Source organism: Phallusia mammillata, chromosome 6, assembly GCF_965637545.1.
Source record: "Phallusia mammillata chromosome 6, kaPhaMamm4.hap1.1, whole genome shotgun sequence".
Classification (NCBI taxonomy): domain Eukaryota; kingdom Metazoa; phylum Chordata; class Ascidiacea; order Phlebobranchia; family Ascidiidae; genus Phallusia; species Phallusia mammillata.
Window position 1 is genome coordinate 24360966 of NC_137257.1, and position 22049 is coordinate 24383014.

At 35.2% G+C, this 22049-nt stretch overlaps 1 protein-coding gene across 1 annotated transcript; it reads right to left on the reverse strand.

Annotated features, from left to right (window-relative positions):
• Positions 1-1258: 1258 nt before the first annotated feature.
• Positions 1259-4361, reverse strand: LOC145233337 (uncharacterized). The gene is made up of 5 exons (XM_080098047.1): positions 4244-4361; positions 3678-3723; positions 2835-2933; positions 2561-2676; positions 1259-2068 (listed from the first exon to the last, which is right to left on the reverse strand). Exons 1-5 carry the CDS (start codon positions 4310-4312, stop codon positions 1925-1927), a joined length of 474 nt encoding a protein of 157 aa, XP_079954173.1. The 5' UTR covers positions 4313-4361; the 3' UTR covers positions 1259-1924.
• Between the last annotated feature and the right edge of the window lie 17688 nt (positions 4362-22049).

The following is a 22049-nucleotide window of genomic DNA, read 5'->3' on the forward strand; positions in this document are numbered from 1 at the left end:
CTTAGCTTACACTTGTTACTTGACTGGAAATCATTACCAACCCCTAAACTATGTAACTTTTGACGTGACTGCTCTGTAAGGAGTAGTTAAATATTGTTGCTACAGAATTTCTAGTGCAGTAAGAAAAATCAAAACTTTCTACACACTCGTGTTTTCTTGTCACTGAGTTTAAAAACTTATAAATGACTTTGTTGGGGCTACGATTGCTCCAAAAGGTTCCTTTTACCTCACTCAACACAATACTACATCACGAATGCACTACAACTTCATTTTCCTTCAGTAAGGTACATAGCAAACTCAAACATTAACTCTCTCAGAAATCTTGACTGAATTCAACGGCAAAATATCTGTTTGTACAGCTTCTGTTGTTGTTTTCAAATTTACTGCCGTCCTCTAATTGCTTATGCGTAGGCAAAGTGGCGCATGTGATAAGCGCGTGATCGAGTGGGAAATTTGATGGAATTGGTAATTGTTGTTTTCTGTATGACGTAAATCTGAAGCATTGCACCGGTTTGACTTAAACGGTTGTGACCGGAAACTGAATGTTCGGTCAAAAGGCCAAACTTTTTCGATCGGAGTTGGCCTTTAGCTTCTGACATACTTAAGAAAGTTTAAGGGAAAACCGTAGACGATTTAAAATACCTGTGTTTAATACTGTCAAACAGAAATCCAATTTGATAAACATTATTCTTATAAGCCGAACAGTGTGCACTGTCTGCAGATTATTATGTATTGGTTCGATGCTTTTGTATGGAAACGAATGTTAGGCCGATTAATACGACAAATCGACACATTGCTACGTGTTGTGAAGTTTGAACTTCGTTGATTAATTGACAGGTTTTTGTAATTTTTGTTGCCAATTTAGGCAGTGTTGTTTTATCTCTTTTTACCAGTCAAAAATCCAGACCACTTTGAAATCGGTGACAATGAGGCCAGTAGACCCTTAATCCGGCACTGCCAAAACCAATACCGTGTAAGTTTCAACGCAACTGCATCAGTAATCATTCTCAAATTTTGATGTCATACAACTGCTTTTAAACGTAAACAGAAACGAAACGATTGACAAACGTATTTCTCTTTAACTGAGGTAATAAGCTCATGACATTTCTGTCTCGCGATAACTCGTTGGTCTGCTGACAAATAAAAAAGTGGCATTATCTTATGTGGAAGCTTTCTTAGTTGAGGGGGTGCTTTTGTTTCTACTGCTTGGATAGCACCTCAACAATAACGGTAACAAATTAATAAATATTTTATATTTTAAATGCAACATTTGTCAAAACCAACGAAAAATTTAAAAAAAACTTGAAAACAGTTTGCAATGAAATAAACAAATATCTATGCCAACAAAAAACTGAATGTCACCAAACTGCAGTTTGCGTAAACATGGCCAAAATCTATACGATATCTTGCCGACGTTAATTGTCCATTTTAAAACGGAATTTTAAACATTCAAACTCCTGCAAGTAGTATATTAACCTTTTACGATTAAAATTCAACATTAGAAGCAGACAATGATATCAAATATATACGAAAACGACAACAAGCGACGGTTTTGTAATTTATAAAGTAGCTACAGATGCTCAAAAGTTTTCAAGCATTCTCACTTTTCAAAAGCCGATAAATCGTTTAGAACTTTAGATTATGAATAGATTCACAATGTAATGCTTGTTTGCTAAAGTGGGTATGTGATTGTGTAACTTTTGCTTGGTTTTGCATGATTCACACACCAGTGCCATAACACCCCCAATCCGAATGCCCGAAAGCTTTCCAATTTTTTTTGGTTTTAGATGCCATCTATTCCTTTGCATTGTGGCTTCATAAAGAACCCCTTTGTGTCGTGAACATTTCAGCTAGGAGTTGAATAATACCGCCAGCTTGCAAAATCAACGATGGTCAACAAAGTTCCTTGTGTCAGAGGAAATATTTAAGTCGAGTTTTGGTATGAACCATAACTAGGGTGGTGACTGGGGTGAATTTGCTCTAATTCGTCGCACTTTCCGATTTTAATCGCTTGTTCGTACGTTGGTAGCGTATCCTCATCCGTTGGAGGCGCCACAGGAATTTCAGCCTGTGACAAAAAGTATAATGTCTCTTGCCTAAACCAAACTATGTATAGATTTATTCACGCTTTTTAAATCAGTTAAGATGAACATTAATTAGCAACTGGGAGCCTTAAGCGTATATGCGAACCAGCGATCACGGACCACTCATATATAAGTCACAGGCCATTAAAAGCCTTAGTAAAAGCATTTGCCACCACATGTAGTAAGCATTCGCCACCACATGTCAAGGCACAGGCTAAAAAAGCTTTTAAAATCATTGCTCTTAAAATATGAATCAATCAGAACATGTAACTGCAAGTAAGACAAAAGGTCTGGGCTTTGATTGTCGCACATAAAATGACTTTGTTAATTTCTCTTTTCTTCTCTGTATTTTTCTTGTTTTAGTTGTTACCGGAACATAATAAGAAAGAAATGAGTGCCTTTCCAGTAGAAATACATTACTCCACATTGTTTTGCTGTACATGTTAGTTAAAGTTTGCAAGCAATCTGTTCTTTACCTGCGCATTTATCTGGTTGTACGTTGGCAAGTTGTTTCTCGTGTTTTGCCGCGTTGTACAACATTTTGTCAAGCAGGTTAAGATTCCCAAACCAACGCCAATTGCCAAATAGATATCTGCCAAAAAAATACGTTTTTTCTAAACAAGGCATTTAAAAGCAATTTTTGTTTGGCATTTAATCTGGAAAAATGCAAAAAACTATACTTTAAAATTAACCTTTAAACCTACATGAAGAGCAGAGCATTTATAAAATTCGAAAACACATATTACTTACACCATCTTCCCCACCACGCCGTGTAAAAACAACACTTGTAATGAATTAAGTATAACTTGTCCTGTTCATCACAACAGTAACCAATCGATGACCCGTTGTCTAAAAAAACAGAAGCAATTTTTTTCGTGTAATTGCACGCGATTTGTTAGATTCACAAACAGTCCAATAATAATCGTTTTTTTATGCTAATAACCGGATTCGTCATTACATTTAACGAAATCAACTGGTGCTATAGACAAAATTTGTAAAGGTTCACATTTGTAATTAGTTTTCAGTGCTGAACATTTGTGGTTTTTAAAAGGCCGGTCTGTGATAAAAAAAATCAGTTTCAAACCGGTCCGCAGTATAAAAAACGTTGCCGAGCACTGGTTTAAAGAACTTGTTAAGTCTGTAACCCTGCTTCTGGACGAAACGTTTGTTCGGCATCTTCGTCAGTAGATGTAACAAACTTCTTATTTTCGAAATTTTAGGCGCCTAAAGCTTGTTCCCAAACAAATTAAGTGCTAAGTAGTATGTGCTTTTAAAAATTAACAACTGCGATTAGCCCTGGAGCGTCTATGCAGACCAGCGGTCACGGTACACTCAAATATAAATCACAGCACGCAAGCCCATTTTTCTAGCCTACGCTGTGCGATATGGTGGTGAATACTTGGTGTACGGTTGATTCGGTATGGCGCCTCTAATGGGCCTGACGTACTGTGCTTTTAAAATTAATACATTTGCTATGCTGCAATAACGATTAACGATAAGAAGGCCATGTTTCAAAACAGAAACCCCCAAGAACATAACGTTTAATTATCACTAATTGCTCTTCTGATTTGGTTAGAGATTGTTTTTCCTTACCATGACATGTGAGAACTTCAAAACCACTTGTGCAGATGTCAAATGCCTAAAAATATTGTCTTCTTGGTTAGTTTCTAACAAAAACAAATGTCTGAAAATGACACTACATCTATATAAAGCGACAGACTTCGATTTTAAAACTATTTTGAATAAACAGCGTAAGTGGCAAAAACGGCAACGACATAATGCAGTGGTTCTCAAACTTTTTTGTTGCGACGCCTCTCGAACAGTTTTCTGGACTTGCGACGCCCCAGCAAATAAAAGTTAATTAGGAAACTTATTATTAAAGTTGTGTTTATTGATACAACAACCAAAAGTTAGGAAACGGAAATATTCTGCGACGCCTTTGGAAAATTGAAACGACGCGCCAGGGCGTCGCGACGCACAGTTTGAGAACCGCTGACATAATGTATCGTATTTAATTGAAAAAGAGACTAAACTCGGGTTATGGTGAAAGTTTTTTTTTTATTACTATTTTAATATACTTTTAACTAGTATTGTAACTTTCTTGGGCGTTGTTTTATACAAGCTATTCGTGAAACACTATACTATAAATAACAACTTACCTTTGACACTGATGCCATAATGCACAGCATTAACAAAATGAGTGATTGCGTCATACCAAATGACATCATATTTTAGCAGGAGTTTGTTTTTAATAGTGAAAAACATTTGTTCCGAAAAACTAAAAGTTTCGACAAAGAAAAATAACAGTTTCAACTTATATTTATTACAACAAATCCGTCAACCATCGAGCTGCCTGTTTTAATGCAAATCTGTTGAATCGCGGTTGGTGACTTCAACTTAGATTAACTCACAGTCTTGTAAATGCAAGGTGGTTGCGCTTACCACTGATGCTAGAACATTCAGCAATGGCTCTATTTAAAGCTTATGTTGCATGGAACATTTTGTGTAAGTTTGTCGTTAAAGCGATGACGTCATCATATACATCTCGATGAATATTAATTAAAGAGTACGCGTATTAAAAAAATTTTATTCAAAGGTTTGTGCGCTGAAAAGCTGGAAAGGCGTATATTGTGTCATAATTTCAGAGTCGTATTGTTTTTAGTTTTTGGGATATCGCTATCGCATTGTGCATTGGTTTCAGACTGATGTTTGAACGCGTAAATTGACGTCAAAAGCACTAGTGACTTGTCAAGCCTGGTAACAAACACACCAACGGTTGCTAGGAGACATTTTTTGAGTGAAACATTATTATGTAATTCACCTTGTCAAATTTGTCAAAAATGTAATGTTTTTGCCTTTATTATTTTGCTTATTAACCCAAATTTCGTAAATATTGCTGCCGATAAACCTGATAAATCCCTTCTCACAAAACTTTACTCACTGCGCGCCAACCTCACTTTCTTGTGAGCCCATGTCATATCACGTCCTATAATACGGTGTAGCTGCAGTGCGTTTTTGCATTATACTCTTCACTGTTAAACGTTCCATAACGTTTCAACGTTGCGCAACTATTTCCGGATTGTTACTTTTCTTTGTGCAATTGTGTTTTCTTTTACCAAGCGAAATAAATCAACTCAACTGAAATGTATAAACACAACATTGCATCTCCTACCAATACCGTTACTTTCGTCAATATGTTTACCTCACTTTAGCAACGCTTTGAACATCTCTTTGGTTAATTTCGGTTTGAAAGCCGCTCGTATTTACATCACGTGCTGCGAAGTGCGCACGTGATTCGTATCACAAGACATGCGGTCGCGCTTGATTGATTTTGCGCAATTTTGCTGTACCAGACATGTTTGTGGTTAAAGGGAAACCCGCAACATTTTTAAACTTAAACCTGCGACAGACTTAAAGGAAAACCTGCAACTTATTTAAATGAAAACCAGAAACACATTGATGAAATGTTAGCGTGTTTTATAATATTAAATGGAAATTTTTGTTTTGGTGAATCAGCCAACAGTAATATGGCACGAAAAAATGTTTCTACAAATTGCTGTGTTATTTTAAATGTTTATTTGTAATTTGGCAAAATAGTTGTGGAAAATCGTCATATTTCAGACGAATATATTATAACTTTGTCTGTTCCTTATTCGAGTTTAAACCGTGAATAGTGTACATCGGTTTTGTTTGCCAAGTAAACTTATATGTCTGCAAATAAGCCAAATCCGGTTCAAACTAATTAAATATGAATGGCGCTCACGTGACTCAACTCGTGACTGAAGGGAATTCCCCTTGCAACCGCACTCGTTTTTATTCAAGAAAACGATTTATTGAAGTTTTACAGCGCAATGAAAGAAATACTTGACAAATAATAAAGTTCTGTATGCTGTAATAATTACGAGGTCTAAATGTAAAATTGCTGTATGAGGGTTACGTAACAAACACCATCAAAGAAATAATGACGTCATGAAGAGCGTTTTTTTATACTTCAGGTGTTTCGTCGTATTTTTTGTCCTTGTTTGCGCAAACTTCGTCATATGAAGGCAGTTTTTCGACTTCTGATGATTCTTGTTGGTTGGTCTGCGCATGAAACAGAACCAAATAACTGTATGTATAGTGCACTTGCGGTAGCTGATTATGTTAGGGCCCTTTAAAACCGTCAAATCGTGATGCTATTTTAAAGGGTAGAGAGATGTACTTTAGTCTTAAGCTTTTTTGCACCGTGAAAATTGTATTACTTATTTTTTTTTCTTTACAATAGACAATAAACTTAACCAGAAACCTAATTAGCTTACAATTACTTGGGTGGCCTCAAAAAAGTTACTTTTCTGAGTCTGTCACAAAAAGGCTTTTTAAAGAGCAATAATCGCCGTTTTACAAAATAGAAATGACTTTATTTGTCATATTTTTTGCACGTTTTTAAAAAACAAACAACACTCCTGCGAAAAAACTATGTATCCTTTGTATTTCACTCAACACACAGTAAAAGGTGTATTGTCTTTTCCGTACTGTCTGAAACAGTGAGATTTTTTTTGCCAACTGGGAACTTATAGCAACAAACTGCATAAATTTTGGCAACGCAATCAATTTTCTGGCAAAGCGTCATTTTACGCGTTATTGCATAACAAAGTCACTTACTGTGGCCCCTTGAGCTGGGTATGGAATACTGATAGAAAGCGGGTATAGTTGGTATCGACGATCACCCTGGTACGGAGGGGGGTTGTCAGACTGCGGCACGTTAATGGCGGAAATATTCATCTGAGCTATTTGTACCGGCGGAGGGCGCCTTCTCGCATTTCTTTTGGCAAACCAAACTTTGCAACAAGCCGCGAGGAAGGCTAGTGCGGCAAGAATCCCCGCCCAAACATCTAAACAATACTCAGGATCAGGGTTTTTTTAGGTTTGGTTTGAGTGACCACTAAGTAGTTTTAAGAGACCGCAAGTGTTCATTTAAATACCAAAAAATAGCCATAAGTCCAAAGTTTGGGAAACCGCTGGAGAAATTAACACCTTAAAAAAAAACACTGCTCAGGATAAATACAATGAAAAAAATAGACTTGCTCCGTTTGCAAAAACTGTTCCTTGCCTATTTAAATATTCTTGGTATAATGACAAAAAGTGTTGTGGCTTATTGTTGGTAAATACATGTCACTGTTTTCGAAAAATCTGATTACAGCATGTCGCCTTTCAACAAGGTTTGATATTTATACATGTTTTACTTCATTGGGCAGGGGCGGCTCGTGCTAGGGTGCTGCGGAGCTGCAGCACCCCCTAGATATTTTCACTTAATATTCCTACCACAACAATATACAGATAACTTTCATGATACTTATTTTTTATTCCTAAGTATAATTTTTATAAGTATAATTTCCGTCTTGAGCGGCATTTTTTTCATTTGAAAAAAAAAATATGGCATTAATATGTTATCTATGGTGGAACTGCAGCTCCAGTTTCATGACGAATCGTGACGTTTCATGACGTTTTGCACTTGTGCGCATGCGCACTTGGAAAAGCTACACGCCGGGCGAAATAGGCGACTGGGTGCTGCGTCTCGTGCAGCTCCACCAATCACGCAGCGTGTGAACCGGCCGCTGTAGTTGTGTTGTCTGTTCCGGGTCTATATTGTGCTCCAAAACCAAACCCGTTTGCTATATTCTAAGTTCGACAGTGAGTACAGTTAAACAATTTTTTTGCCATGTTTTAATTTATTTGTTTGAAGGTTAGTCATGAATTTTTAAGATGACTGTAAGTGGGCTTCAGTTTTTGCAGTTATCATTAAATTAGATTGTGTATCTACCACCTTGAAAAAGAAAAAGGTCATCTAACACTTGAAAAGTCACGATTAACCTTTATAATAAAAGCCTGAATAAAAAGTTAAGAAAACTGGGATAAAACATCTTCTATTCCAAATATGTCATGCAGGAATAAGCAACCACAAGAACTACTCACACTGTGAAGTATAATGCCTCACTGAAATTCAGGCAATATTAAATGCAGAACAAACAATTGCACAAGCAACAGGAATTTTGAAATATCTTAGTGATGACAACTTCACGTTTTGGTTTCTTAACACACCATGATGACAGTATTTGCAACCAAGTGCAATCTTGTGTATTGATATAATGGACATGTTATGTTTCTTTAAACAGTAGCTGCTAAATTGTTGTACAGGAAATGTTTGTTAAGAATGAACATTCTACAGGGGAGATAGTAGTGACCACCAAACATATTCTGTTGTTAGAAAAGTTACTGAAACTTTTAAAGGAAAGGTCAGCTAGCCAGCAATTTCCATGAGTCTCTCAAAGGCAAAACGGTTCTTGAAAAGGATGTCAACACTGAAAAGGATGCAAACTTTTCTAAGGAACACCATTATTTCCAAAAAGACTTGCACTTGCAGTGATAGCACTAAATAAAAAAAAAAAAACAGTTTCTTGGTTGTCATTTGGAAATCAAGGAAGAAGCTATCAATTATTTTGCCTAAACTATAGCTTTATGATTCATTTTGGTTGTAAAATAGAAGGACAAGGTTTAATGATATGTTTTAAATTTAAGTGAGAGAGTTGTAATTTTCAAAGCTTGCAGAGTTTTGTACTTCAAAAAAGGAATTATAAGCTATTTGCCACCAAATAAAGCAGCAAGTTTAGCAGTTAAGAAACTTACAAACAATTAATAGTTGTACACAAAAATTAAGAAAAGTTGTTGAATAAAAAAGTTCTGACACAAATGTAATGTGGTTGTTGAATTTGTCAGTTATGATACAAATAAAAAGCTTTATGGCTATTTTTGTGTGGCAATTATAATCTGTGACGTGTAATGGAATATGTTGAAAATGCTGACTGTTGCTATAAGGTACTTAAATGATACATGACCATATTAATGACTGAATAGCAAGTGTGTTAGTTAGTAGTCATTGTTATAACCAGTTTTACTTAAATGTTGTCCAATTGAAATACTTCGACCTTTTTCGACTCATTTATTAATAAAAAATTTTCTATATACTGTTGTTGTGTTTTACCGTATTTACAACCGATTTGTTTCCAGTCTGTGTCACGTGTTTTTGTGCCACATTATTACTGCATGTTGTTGAGTTTGGCCCGTCGCTCTGCAAGTAAACAAAATTCCCCAATGATACCTCTGCTGTGTACACACGTGTACATTATTGCGTGACAACCATTACGTCACAATGGAGTTGCTAATTAAGATTTGTATTACTTGTTTCTCTGCACAAAACAATGACTAGAAAACTAGAAATTTGGCTTTTCTATATATTGCCAACTTATATTTGTCCAATAAAGGCTAAAATTTGGAGCAGCACCCCCAGAAATTTTAGGCACGAGCCGCCACTGTCATTGGGTAAGGGCAATGCCGCGTACTTGTCTTGTTGACTTTACTTTGGTTAAGTTGATCAGTTTTACCATCTATTGCCCTTAAACTTCTAAATCTATTTATACCTAATCACGACAAATCACGACCAGTTCAATTTGAAAATTATGAAATAGTTTCTCTGCTTAAATGAACCTGTCGTTGTGGTTACAAAGTTCTAGGTTCTAATTCCTTCTACTAATTCCTTCTCATTTTCAATCAATTATCTTAGGAAGCACTACGTTTATAACTACAATCCGATTGATAAGGGCAACGAAAAACTCAACACACTTTAATAAAATGACATTTAAATATCCCTCCATTCCAAAAACAAGTTAGACAGTTTTTGAGTTATTAGTTTAACACATATTGCTTGATCTCCACAAGATATCGGCATTTTAAAACATTTAATGTTTATATACTCACACCATTGAGAGTGAACAGGTCCGCAGCAACCATAAACTGAAGTTACTTGATTTAGGACCAAAGCCACTGCAAACAGCAAAGCGTGCATAATTTTTTGGCCTAATCCTAAACACCTGCGCAAAAACATTAAAATTTGTCATAAGAATTTTAAATTTAGCCTATGTTTAAAAAATTACGTTTCAAAATATTTTTAAAAGTTTAAGTTAATTGTTAACATTAGATACAGGCTTCAAAAGCTACTTTTTTAAAAACTAGTTATTTTAATATAATGAAGTACATGTTACTACATGAAAAAGTTTAAGCGTTTGTTGCCGGTAATCCTTCAAAATGACCAAGGAGTCCTCGCACCCAGAGTAAGGCAGGGATTTTCCGGGTTGGCTTTTGGTAGGGATTTTCCGGGTTGGCTTTTGTTTTTTTGTCTGACCTGACTCTCGGTCACATGTGAATTGTAATTTAAAGTCCAACTTTCGGGCTTTATAACCCTGGTTTTCGGGTTTGTAATTTAAGGTTCAGGCCACATACAACTTTGCCCAACAATCGGTACTTTCCGGAACGTACTTTGACATAACATAGAACCAGCTGTTAAGTGATGTTCTGTCAGGGTACGCTGCCCCGCACCTAGGAAACTTAAAACACATCTATTAAAAGATGAAAATACGGTCACTAATATGTTGGTACATATGATGGTATAAGCATTCTTGCCCAAACAATACACCACTTGGTAAAACTTTAGGCCTACAGTAAAACCTCATAACTGTGAAATTGCACCTATTTTTGCTGAAACATATCTAAAGTTTGTTAAAAGTACTTTGTTACTTGCTATAACTCAACGTTTCTTAATATAACGTTCGATCATTTTCTGCTAACTGCAAAACCTTCACGCTTCCACCACAAAATTACCATTGAAGTTTGCACGTACATGAGTTCTGCGGTCAAAGGAAAAAATGTACAAAGTTTTTTTTCCAGTTTTGCCTCAGTAAGCCTGGTACTGCTGATGCTGCGTTTCTACGAAGTTTTGCTGTGTCATTGTTTTCCAGGTCAGGATCAAAATTTTAAACAATATTTAAAACCGTGTTTCTTTTTATCACAGTAGATTTATTTATTTTTTATGTTAACTGACAGTTATAAGGACTTGAAAATAATCCATAATAATCTTTTTACTACGGTCTTTAGTGCTTCAAATGAACTTTTAGTAAACATTACGTTGTAGGTTACGACGTTTTTTCGGTCATTGGTTCAAATTTTAGTTCAAATAAATTTTAAAAAATATTTATTAGGCTGATTTTCATGTCATTTTTTCCGATCTTGTTGTGATTTGTTAAACCCTTTTATGTGTACAAAACATCATTACTGGTGTGATTTATTGAAAATTCACACAATAAGATAAACTTGGTCTGAAAATGTTCTAGTTTTCTGCAGAAAATTAAGCAAAACAGTTTGAGCAAAAAAAGCAAGCTCCAATTTTATCCTAACATTTACCCCAAACCCCTGAAGTGTGAAGCTGTGCAACGAGGTTGAACGATGACCTTTGCGCTTTTGCGGGGATTTTTTGAAAAAACTTGCATTGTCACTGTTATTCAGCAAGGTCAAAAAATGTAATAACTTTTTCAATAACTTTTCAACTTTTATAGTTTTTTGCTTTATTGGCTCTTTTAATCATCGCACAAATCGTCTTTTAAGTACACTAAAAATACGAACAAATAGAAAACAAAACGAGCAGTTATGTATAAAAGAGTCTGTATAAAAGAATTAGGTAATGTTAATGAGGTAATGGAATCAACCAACAGTGGGTTAACTATGGCCTTGCCGCACATTTTAGCTTGGTAAAATACGTGTTTTCCCCATCAAAAGTTTTCAACCTTTTTCGTCTCGTTGACCTTTTTCCGCTTGGCCGCTTTTGAAAACAAAATTTACCTCAGCGTTTTTTTTTAACTTGTGTTACTCCAGCTACCTTGCTGCTGCAAAGCCTGGGTATGTCCCCTGCCGGTGACGTTGTTAACGCTTGTTTTATTTTTGTGAAAGCAAATCCGTACTTGTTTAAATCTTTTACTTTCTTATTGTTAAACCCTAAATCATTTTACTGATTGATGGTATCTATTGTAAGTGATGTGACCGCAATTGAATTGTCCTTACAAACCTGTGACGAAGCAGACATGTGCAGCATACACGTCAGGGAACGGTTCTCCACTGAGTTTGTATAGCTTTTTTCGTAGAACACGAGTCCCATGACCCTGTCGATAGTTCGAATCCCACGTCAGGCTCGATTTTACTAGTTTTTTACTTTGCCATCACATGGGAAATGCTTAAGAGATCGATTTGATTTGATATGACGCCTTTAATGCACCTGGCGTACTATGATTTACAAACCTATGAGGTTGGCATGTTTGAAACGGTATTTGTTTATTAATGGACTTAAAATCTACCAACCCGGTATCAAATCAATCTCGCCAAAGTTCACTTGGAAAGCTAACAAACAAATACAGTACCGCCAACTTAGTTAGTGATGAAAAAAATATAACAAAATCCCAGCTTAAATTTGCGTAAAACTTGTCGAAATTGGGGCGGGCGGAGGTTCGATCACGTACGCTTCGTTGTTCACTGCCATGTTGTTGCCATTAACGTTCGGGACTTGTTTAGCTTGGTTTCTTGTAGGTGATCCGCGGGATTTGTCGTTGCAACAGCAATATCCAACACAAACTATAAAAACGATTATCCCCACAATCAATCCAACCCAGAAATCTAAAAACATGATAATTCTCTGAGTTAGAGTTCCAAAACGCAAATAGATTCTATTTGATTAAGAAACTGATAATGCGTTTTAGACGAAACATAAGTTCCTTTACCTGAATCTGATTTTGTTTTAAGCAAGATTTTGATCGTCTATTGGTTTTACTATTTTATCATTATGTAAAGTTTAGTTTAAAATATCCGTTGCAAGTAAAACAACAGACGTCAACGATTCAGGGTAGTTGCATTATTCGTGACTGCAGCAAGCACCAGAGTAAAACCTCAGTTTCTACATTTTATTAACTAATGATGCTTACTTCAGTAAAATCCATTGATCTTGTAAAACAACAACAACGACAGAATTAAGGTTTTCGTCTCTTCCTTTTCACTGCTTTTGCATTACTACAATTTTTCAGAACGTTAAACATCAAAATACATTGACGAAAACTTACACCACAAAAGATGAACTGGTATTTGTATTCTTGGAGGGTCAAGGTTAATTGGAGGCAGCGTAAACGGGGGCTCTGTGGGGCAGCAACCAAACCCGTCTGAATTGAAACAGCATCTTCCTGTAAACATAAGCTATTAGAAAAAAATATGCCTTGCATATTGAAATATTGAAACCGGGTTGTACGGGATTTTTTTAATTTAAAAGTTTCCGATTGTAACCACAGATTTCGGTTCAAAAACATTGTTTTACTTGAAGCTATTGGCTTAAATGCTATTCGAAAGTGCTTTAAAAGTGCTGAGACTTTATTACATATATTGTGGTTTTACAGTTCACAAAATCTGTGCCGTATAATTTCATGTTGGGAATCTAACTTTTCAGACATGGGCCTATATTGGGGACCTTCGAAAAAAATCGAGTACGGGCCCCAATTGTGGTGCACGAACCATAATCAAAGTTATTTGCTGTTTATTAACTGTGGTGCTATATAGAATAAAATTATGTTGTGTAGGTTGACTTATATCCTTACCTACACATGTTTCAAATCCACATATGATCACCTGCAAAACGAAAGCAACAGCCTTATAACACGTGACAAAGGCTTTTAAGTGTTCAATGTTAAGTCAAAAGTTAAATGTTTTTCTGCTATGTTTTTTAGTTAAACAGAAACGCCGGTTAGAGTCTATGAAACATTTATTTTTTCGCAATAAAACAAATGAAAGAATACTTACTTGAGCTGTGCTTCCTTGAAAAAGAGCAACAGTCGCAGCAATTAGTAAAACAAACATAATGGAATATTTTTTATGCTTTGACGAATGCCTGAGCAGTATAAGTTTAGCATATTGCATTTAATTTAATTTTTAACTACGACTCTTTCATTTCAAACTAACTTATATGCAATACATTTGAGCAGTCTAGATTTTTTTCACTAATAGTACATCGCATCATGTGCGTTCGTACATGGCATACAGTTATCTCACAAACACATCGCAATGGTTCCGGGCAGTTATGAATATATTTTTAACCTATTTTTCTTTGCCGCCCCATGAACCCTGTAAGGTTTACTATCCGATTGGGTCACTTATATACCTTTTTTCGGTGAGCCCTACGCACATTCCATACGATTTTTTTGTGGTGGTTGCGTACATGTGACCACAACTTAAATTGCTGAGTCTGCACTTTTATGGTTTCTTTCCAGTATTATTCCACACAAAGCCATGTGAACGGTTACGTCATGTTTTACCGCTTTTTTACGAAAGATTTGTCACAGAAATAATTAGCAACGGGTCCGGAAAACAATTTACTTAGTTTATTGGTTTTTGAAGCTCTTAAATTTCAGAAGAGACTCACTGTTAAATTATGTTTATTGCCTATGTTTTTGTATTGTTTTCTTAAACCTGGGCTGTTATCATCCAATTTACAACATATATATTCTGGTTGATTTACAATAAAATGTTTATATGCAGCACTTTATACACGGACTTAAAATTTATTTTGGACAATATAAACATTTTTTCGCACTCTCTGATTTTATATTTTATCATTGATCTTGAAAACAGCAACTGTGGACAAGCCTGTATTAATGTATGCACAATGTGCAAGCTCTATGACAATTATGTTTTTGATAAAGCTGAAATATACCTTTGCAAATAACCTACATTTGTTTAAAAAAATATTTATTCGTGCAAAAATAATACAGTAGGAAAATATAATGCATAAATTTGTACAAAAATACACACATAGGTTTGCTGCAGCAAAACAGTTTGCAAAAATTTGCACGGGAAATTGAAATTTTCCTAAAACTTTCCGCGCAACCACAGAAAGGGACGAGGCGCTTTTTGTCGGTTTCGGGGGGAAACTCGATTTTGTTAACCCGCCAGACTTGAAAAATGTTCTCAGTCGCGTTCCGCTGAATAATTGAAATTCTCTTTGAGTATAGTCTAAAACTAAACGACAAGTGAACATTATTGGATTTTGCGTAAAATTATTTAAAAATTATAAGTCTATTTCATGTAAAAAATACTTAGTCGCCTTGATTTTGTTACATCGCTGCATTTCAAATGGTTGGCCAATCAATTATTTCGAAACAGGCTGTGTCCTTGATTATTCCCAAATTAACTCAACACAATAATTACTTAACAAATTTGTCGTTCAAGTGGTGTAATGCTAAACAAAATACTACTTGTTGTTTCAAGAACTTGCATTTGCTAACGTTTCGCCCACCAGAACGGTAGGGCTTTATCAGAGCAATGAATGATGTATTGCGAGCAAGAACAGCGGGACACGATCAAAAATAATTACCCAATAACAAACTACATCCGAAAAGAGTTCCGCCGTTGCAAACCGATAATGCGAAACTAATGTCCAAAACTTGATGGAGAGGTTGGATGCAAAATGTCGCGGAAAACCGGGCTAAGGCTTTTGCCATCATTGCGATAAAAACATGTGAATTGAATTTATAAGGCAACTTTCAAATACCAACCTTTTCGACCAATTTTGTTCCTGTTTCAAAATTTAAAAGGGCGCTGCACAACATCGCAACATAGGGCGCCATAAACTCAGTGCAGCAGACAAGCTAAGTTGCCAGGAAACTGAAAGAAAAAGTTTCTCGGTCCGATAACATCTAAACTGGCATTCTTTTCTTCAAAATCTCGTGACCGTTTGTAAACAACTGTAGACGTTAAATTACATGGGGCACACCACCTGGGTCAAAGAAGTTCTGGGGATTTTACCTAATGGGGTGGTCATGCGATTAAAAAAGTTGCAATGCAGGCGGTCAAATCTTTTACCAGTATACTTTAGTTAAAACTATAGTTTTCCATTACGTATGTTTTTTAACTTGGTGCATGATTTAATCGAATCGATTTAATTTATAATTTTTGCACTGGCTGTACTTACAGATTTTAGTTAATAAGTTTTGTCGCACTTGTAGACCATTTTAGTATCGGGTTATAAGCAAGTCCAACATTGGGCCTTAAATCCGTATCCGACGTACAAGCCCATATCCGACGTTTTATAAATGCAAAGCGCTATTCAAGATATATGCGGCCTAGTGCGAAATCAGGCCAGAAAAAAGTCTGAACCCGACCAGAGCAGGAAAGCCCTGTCTGCTGAGTCTGTCTGTCTAGCAAACATTTTCAGCGTTGCGAATAAACACATAACTATCACAAACCTACTGATTTTAATAATTGGAAATATATTCGAAGATGGTTCAAATGTTTAATCTAAATAGGATCGAATAAAAAACTTACCGCGTTTGTAGTGTTTTTAAATACAAAAATCATTGTTTGGTTCATGACTTATTTTAAAATATCTCACAGTGTTAATTTTAGGATTTTTTGCGTAATTTTATTGTGAAACAATAAAACGTACTGGTTAGAAAAGAATAAATCAAAGAGTAACAAAGTTAGAAATAAGAGAACAAAAAGTAAAAAAAAGTTGCACATCAGAAATGCACATCAATAAAAATTTAAAAAAATAACTAAACAATAAATGTACGCTATGGCAAAAAGAAAATTGTCCAATAAAAAAAAAGATTTCCAACCTCCGCCATAGTTTGACGTCTTTTTGTAAACACATTCAGTTAGCCTTTTTTATATTTTGCGAGAATTTTCTTCACACTGCTTATATGTTACATGAACTCGTGTGTGAAACTTATATGCGCAAACATTGCAATTTTTTGAAAGAGCCACAGGCACAAAAAACACTAGTAATAAGAATTTTTTTTTTGACAGATATAACCATTTAAACCATTTTTGGCACTCAGTTTTAGGAAAAAAAGTGGACAAAACTTTTTTGTACCGAAATGTACACATTTAAAACCAAAACAAAATAACATTTAATTTGATATAACTTACAAAATATTTTGAGGTCTATAACAGAGACCGAAGCTGACTAACTGCAAAAGAGGTGACAATAAAAGCGCCGGTAGGAAATATAAACTAACTGATATAAAAAGGCAATGACGTCATTATGCGATGAGGGGTGCTGCGTACAAGGCGTCGAAAGGCAGATTATTTCATCCGTGGCAAAATAGCATTTATATAGTTGAAGTTTATTCTGTACGTATCTTGCAACTTTAAGCCAAGGACAAACTCTAAACACTTTAGCTTTGTGCGAATCTCGCAGCGGTGCTCAAATTGGTCTCATCATATGGCTGCTAGAATGTGTCGGTGAAAATGTGTGCATATGGCTGGTGTGGTGAAAGTTCGAACTATGGGACATTGTCCCGCTAACAGCCGAAATACTCGATACTCCTTCTGTATTTCCCGGTTGGCTGTTGTAATGGCGTCGGCAGCATGCACAGCATGTACAGCACATACCGGTTAATACGATTCCCACGAAAATGCCGAACCAAACATCTTAAAAAATATAAACTAATTGAGTAAAATCGCATAAGTTGTTCTAAATCTAGGGTCGGCAACCTTTTAGGCGACAAGTGTCAATAGTGATTCGTGCCAGCTGATATGCATGCAAGGCTGAAGAAACCGAACTATATTGTGGGTTTCTCTGCAAAAGTTGTTGCCGACCGATGGTTTGGTACTTTTGTTAAAGAAAAATTCGGATCTTATTTTCTGAAACCGTTTCGAAATACTGTATTAAGATGCAATTTGAAAGCAAAGATAAATTCTGCATTTAAGTCTTTTCTCGATGTTAACGATTCAACTTTAATTTTAAAAAAAGAACAAAAAATCTTCTTCAAAAAAAGCTTGGGGGCCCAGATTTGATCATTATTCCGTTAACAAGTAAATATCCGCAAGGAGCAAACCATCTAGAATTTATCACTTACTATTTTTTGAATAAAACAGAATAAACTAATTACACGTTGTTGAACTTACACCATAAGTTGAACCAGGATGGGATGTTTGGCACCTGATTTGTTGAGCTGGATCGGCAACATTCATTCCCATCGAAGAAACAGCATCTTTCTGTAAATGCATGAAATATGGTTAAATTTTTTGTAACTTAGTTTAGCTTGGAGTAGTAAGTTAATAGTTGTAGTGGTTAGCCCAAATTATGTTTACCAGGTAATACGTTCTAATCCTATTTCGGTGAACACATAACTTAAGTTCATAGTAGGATAATTAATTCAAGTAGTCTTATAGGTTAATTAAATTCAAGTCACCAACTCTTTAAATTTGAAACCAAATACAAAATAATTCAACGGGATTATGTAAAATTTAACAAACAAACAACTGGACGTCAAAAGTAACCGAAAGTAACTTTTAAATTTACTTTTTTATTTTGACTTACCCGCACATGATCGGTGTCCACATTGCACTGCCTGTAAAACATGAAAATTTTTTTTAAACAAAACGCAAAGTAAAACATATTCCATAAGATAATGTAAAACTTACCTTAACTGTACCTGCGTGAAGAAATACCACGGCAACGACAATCCAAAAAGCATGCATTTCGAAATATTTGTAAAGAAGTACCTAAGCTTGTTCACAAAGAAGTGTTTAAAAAAATTATTTTGACAATTAATGAACAGATAAATTATTTTAATCATAAACATTACTGCCAAGGTAGTGGTGTATATAGAATACATCGTGTAGACGTTTCGACAATCTCTGTTGTCATCATCAGAGATTGTCGAAACGTCTACACGATGTATTCTATATACACCACTACCTTGGCAGTAATGTTTATGATTAAACTACTTTTCAAGTCCGTGCATAGTGTTCCTAAGATAAATTATGATACCACTATTTTTTAAGAATTAAATAAATAAGTTGCTTTAAGTCAGCTTGAAAACCTTTGAATTGCATCCGTAAGAATTAAGTTATCAACAAACCATAACCTAACCTCACTTAATGCATTCACATTCAAAACACACACAAAATAGTTAGAATAACAAATTCCATATGGCTGCAACACTTTCAGTGATTAAGCACATTTTGATTCCAACTTAACATGACGACTGCGCTTATACACCCTCGCCTATTTCTCAGGCCACCAGTTGAAAATCGAAATCCTTTTTCTTACCACGCCAAACGATTTTGTTGAGGTTGCACTTTATGAGCTTTTTTCCAGTAATTTTCCACACGAATTCTGGCAATGTTTAATACAGGTTACGTCAATTTTTTTAAAAAATTTTGTGTCAATTAATGCGGCATGTACATTTCAAATTAAACTGCTTTGACGTTTTGAAATGCTTTTATCTTGTAAACATGAAAAATTTGAACTGCTTTATCTGTTGCTCGGTATTAAAAAGCACATAGTTATTCAAAAGCACAGGGCTAATGCTTAGCTATCATCATCAAGACAATGATCAAACTTGATTCCGAACATGACAAACTTGTTTCATCTTGAATATTTTGCTTGGTTATTCTTGGATTTTATTATGTTTCTCAACAAAATTATTCAGCTAAGCATAAAAGTAAACTTAGAATAATTTGTGCCCATGAACAGCTACTTGAAACGGAAAAAAGTTTACGCTTTATTGCACTACGTTTTCGCTCTTGCTTAGGTGACAATTGAACCCCGTATCTTGTGCAACTAATTTGTTTTCTGTTGCGCAATAGAGGGCCTTGTGCAATAGCGCGACCACGGGCGTCTTAGTCTCGGTGCAGCAGACGAAATCAGTTGCCAGGAAACTGCACGAAAAAGGTTTCTTGACTCGATGGCTTTTTTAATGGAATTCCTTCCTTCGAAAATTTGTGACCGTTTGTGGATCAAGTTACATGGGGCAAACACATGGGTCGCTTGGGGGTTTATCCAGTGTGGTGGTTATAGAGTTAAAAGTTTTCGCCACAATGCACGAAGCCTACTGGTAGTTTCCACAGAGTCTGCGTTGTTTTGCCAAGCCTAACAAAAGGGTTTTATTTGTGAGTTTCAAATTGAAAGAAGCATTTATGCATGATTTTTGTAGTTGTTAACTAAAAAATATTAATCTCGAAAAGAAACAGAAAATATCTTGTACCAACACATATTTCTCCTTTAAAGGTCCACTTTGCATTTTGGGTAACTTTCGCTTTTTTACTGAGCTCAACATACTTGAGTTAACTCAAAAAGTATTATTTCTGCTCTCAATTACGGTTGTTATGTTCATATAACAAATCTAGTCGGTTTTGTCACCGACGCAATAAGTTTAAAACGATCATAACCTGACACTGTAGTTATTTTGATTGAAATGCAGTAACAATAATAGTTAAATTACTTTTTGTTTGTTTATTTTGTTGGTAATATTCTTGTTTTGTGACATTCACCAAATTGTATACTTTTTGAAATATTGTGCAGCAAAAACAGCTAGACACAACATCCTTGGAAGCTATATATATAGCTTATATATATGCTTTGTAGCAACACCGTTTTATTTGTTTGTTTTTTTACTCTTTGCCGTGTGCCACTATTTACAATAGCAGAAAAAAGTAATTGTTTATTTACATGTATAAAGGAAACTTGCAAGGCAAAAAGTCTCAAGGCAAAATGACAAAGCGGAAAATTAGGGCAACAAAATCCGTATATATTACAACACATTAAACCCATGTTTTAAGTCGTGCTCTTGAAAGGGCTGACACAATGTTTTTATCGACGCTTTATACATTAGCTTGCTTGTTCTGAACACCCGGTGTTATATTTAAGCGCACCTTTCTTGCACGTTAATCTCCGAGTTTAGGATCTTAAAAGTAATCCTTACAATCATAAAAATAAAAGTTACTTAAAACTCAAACATACAATATTTGTACACCACAATATTTGTCTTTGAATCAAAAGGTAGAAACATTATGATGAATAAGTGACTGATAGGGAATGATAGAGGCATACCGATGTAAAACAGCACTGTATTCTTAATTACAGATAATAAAACTGTTATTTTTGGAATCACATCCATTGTTGGGTCATAGGAGAAACAATAAAATTTCCGTTTTTGGTGGAGGTAAATGCTTTAACTTTCGTTTTTGCAAGCTTCGTCGTACGTTGGAAGTTGGTATGGTTTGTTGAGCTTATTCTGCAAATAAACATGGGATATGTGAATTTTTTAAAGAAAGCAAGCGTTTTAAATTTTTAATGAACTTAAAAATCATTATTCTTTCACACTTACTGAAAGTGTTTTATCTTCAGTTCCATTTTCCTGTGGTGGGGTGGGTATTTCTTCACGTTGTCGCTTTACATATCCTTTCAAAATTATGTAGAAAAACCAGCAGAACAAAATTGTTACGGGTAATCCAAACCCGATACCCACCCAAATAACTAAAAATGTAGAAAAAAATGGTGGTGTATTTTTAAATTAGCCTCGTTAAAGTATGTTTGTTTTATTCTATTCGTTACTGGTCATCGGCCAACAAAAATTAAGCTTTATAAATTTGGTATGATAATCTTCCATATGCCTAACAGCAATCACTATTGGTTTGAAAAGCATTAAATCTACTTACACCATTGAGACCACCAAGGCACGTAGCTGGAATGAAATCCATGCGGCATCGCCTGGAAAACATACTTGGTTTACATTTACACAAACGAATCCACGTATATTATTCCATGTTGTTACAGTTTACATTTTTTTGAAATTGATTTTTTTTTGTAAAATATAATTTCGCTTTGTCGCCAAATTAGCTTGATCAAAAAAATACTGCCAGGGAGCTAGCGTGTACATAAACACATTTTGTTCCAAAGTTACATCAATTTGTATTTGACGAGTTTTACGGCACTTTGAAACCTAAAAAAGCTCTGTTAAAGAGCACTGTATCACTAGACATTTAACTCATTGACAGTACAAACCTTCTTTTTTCTAACATTTTAAGAAACAAAGCGTTTTTTGTCTTTTGGTGTAATGCTATTGTCAGGAATTTTGTCCACTTATAAATGTTTACTATATCGTCAAAACCTATTTGTTTTGTAAAACCTACACCTATTTGTAAAAGTGTAGTGTTTCACAGGATAAATAGGCCTTTGCAGCGATAATTTGTTTACCACAGTAACTGACCTCAGTGATATGCGATGCGATGGCGGCAAAACAGACTGCTACAAACGTGAGCATCTTTGTCCAGATAATT

What these genes read in the sequence shown, in the direction of transcription:
- LOC145233337 (XM_080098047.1), bottom strand. Translation starts at nt 4,312, where the DNA reads ATGATGTCATTTGGTATGACGCAATCACTCATTTTGTTAATGCTGTGC. An exon ending in TGAAGTTCTCACATGTCATG is followed by an intron (nt 2,934 to 3,677) that starts GTAAGGAAAAAC and finishes CTGTTTTTTTAG; the next exon opens with ACAACGGGTCATCGATTGGT. An exon ending in GGCGTGGTGGGGAAGATGGT is followed by an intron (nt 2,677 to 2,834) that starts GTAAGTAATATG and finishes TTTTTTTGGCAG; the next exon opens with ATATCTATTTGGCAATTGGC.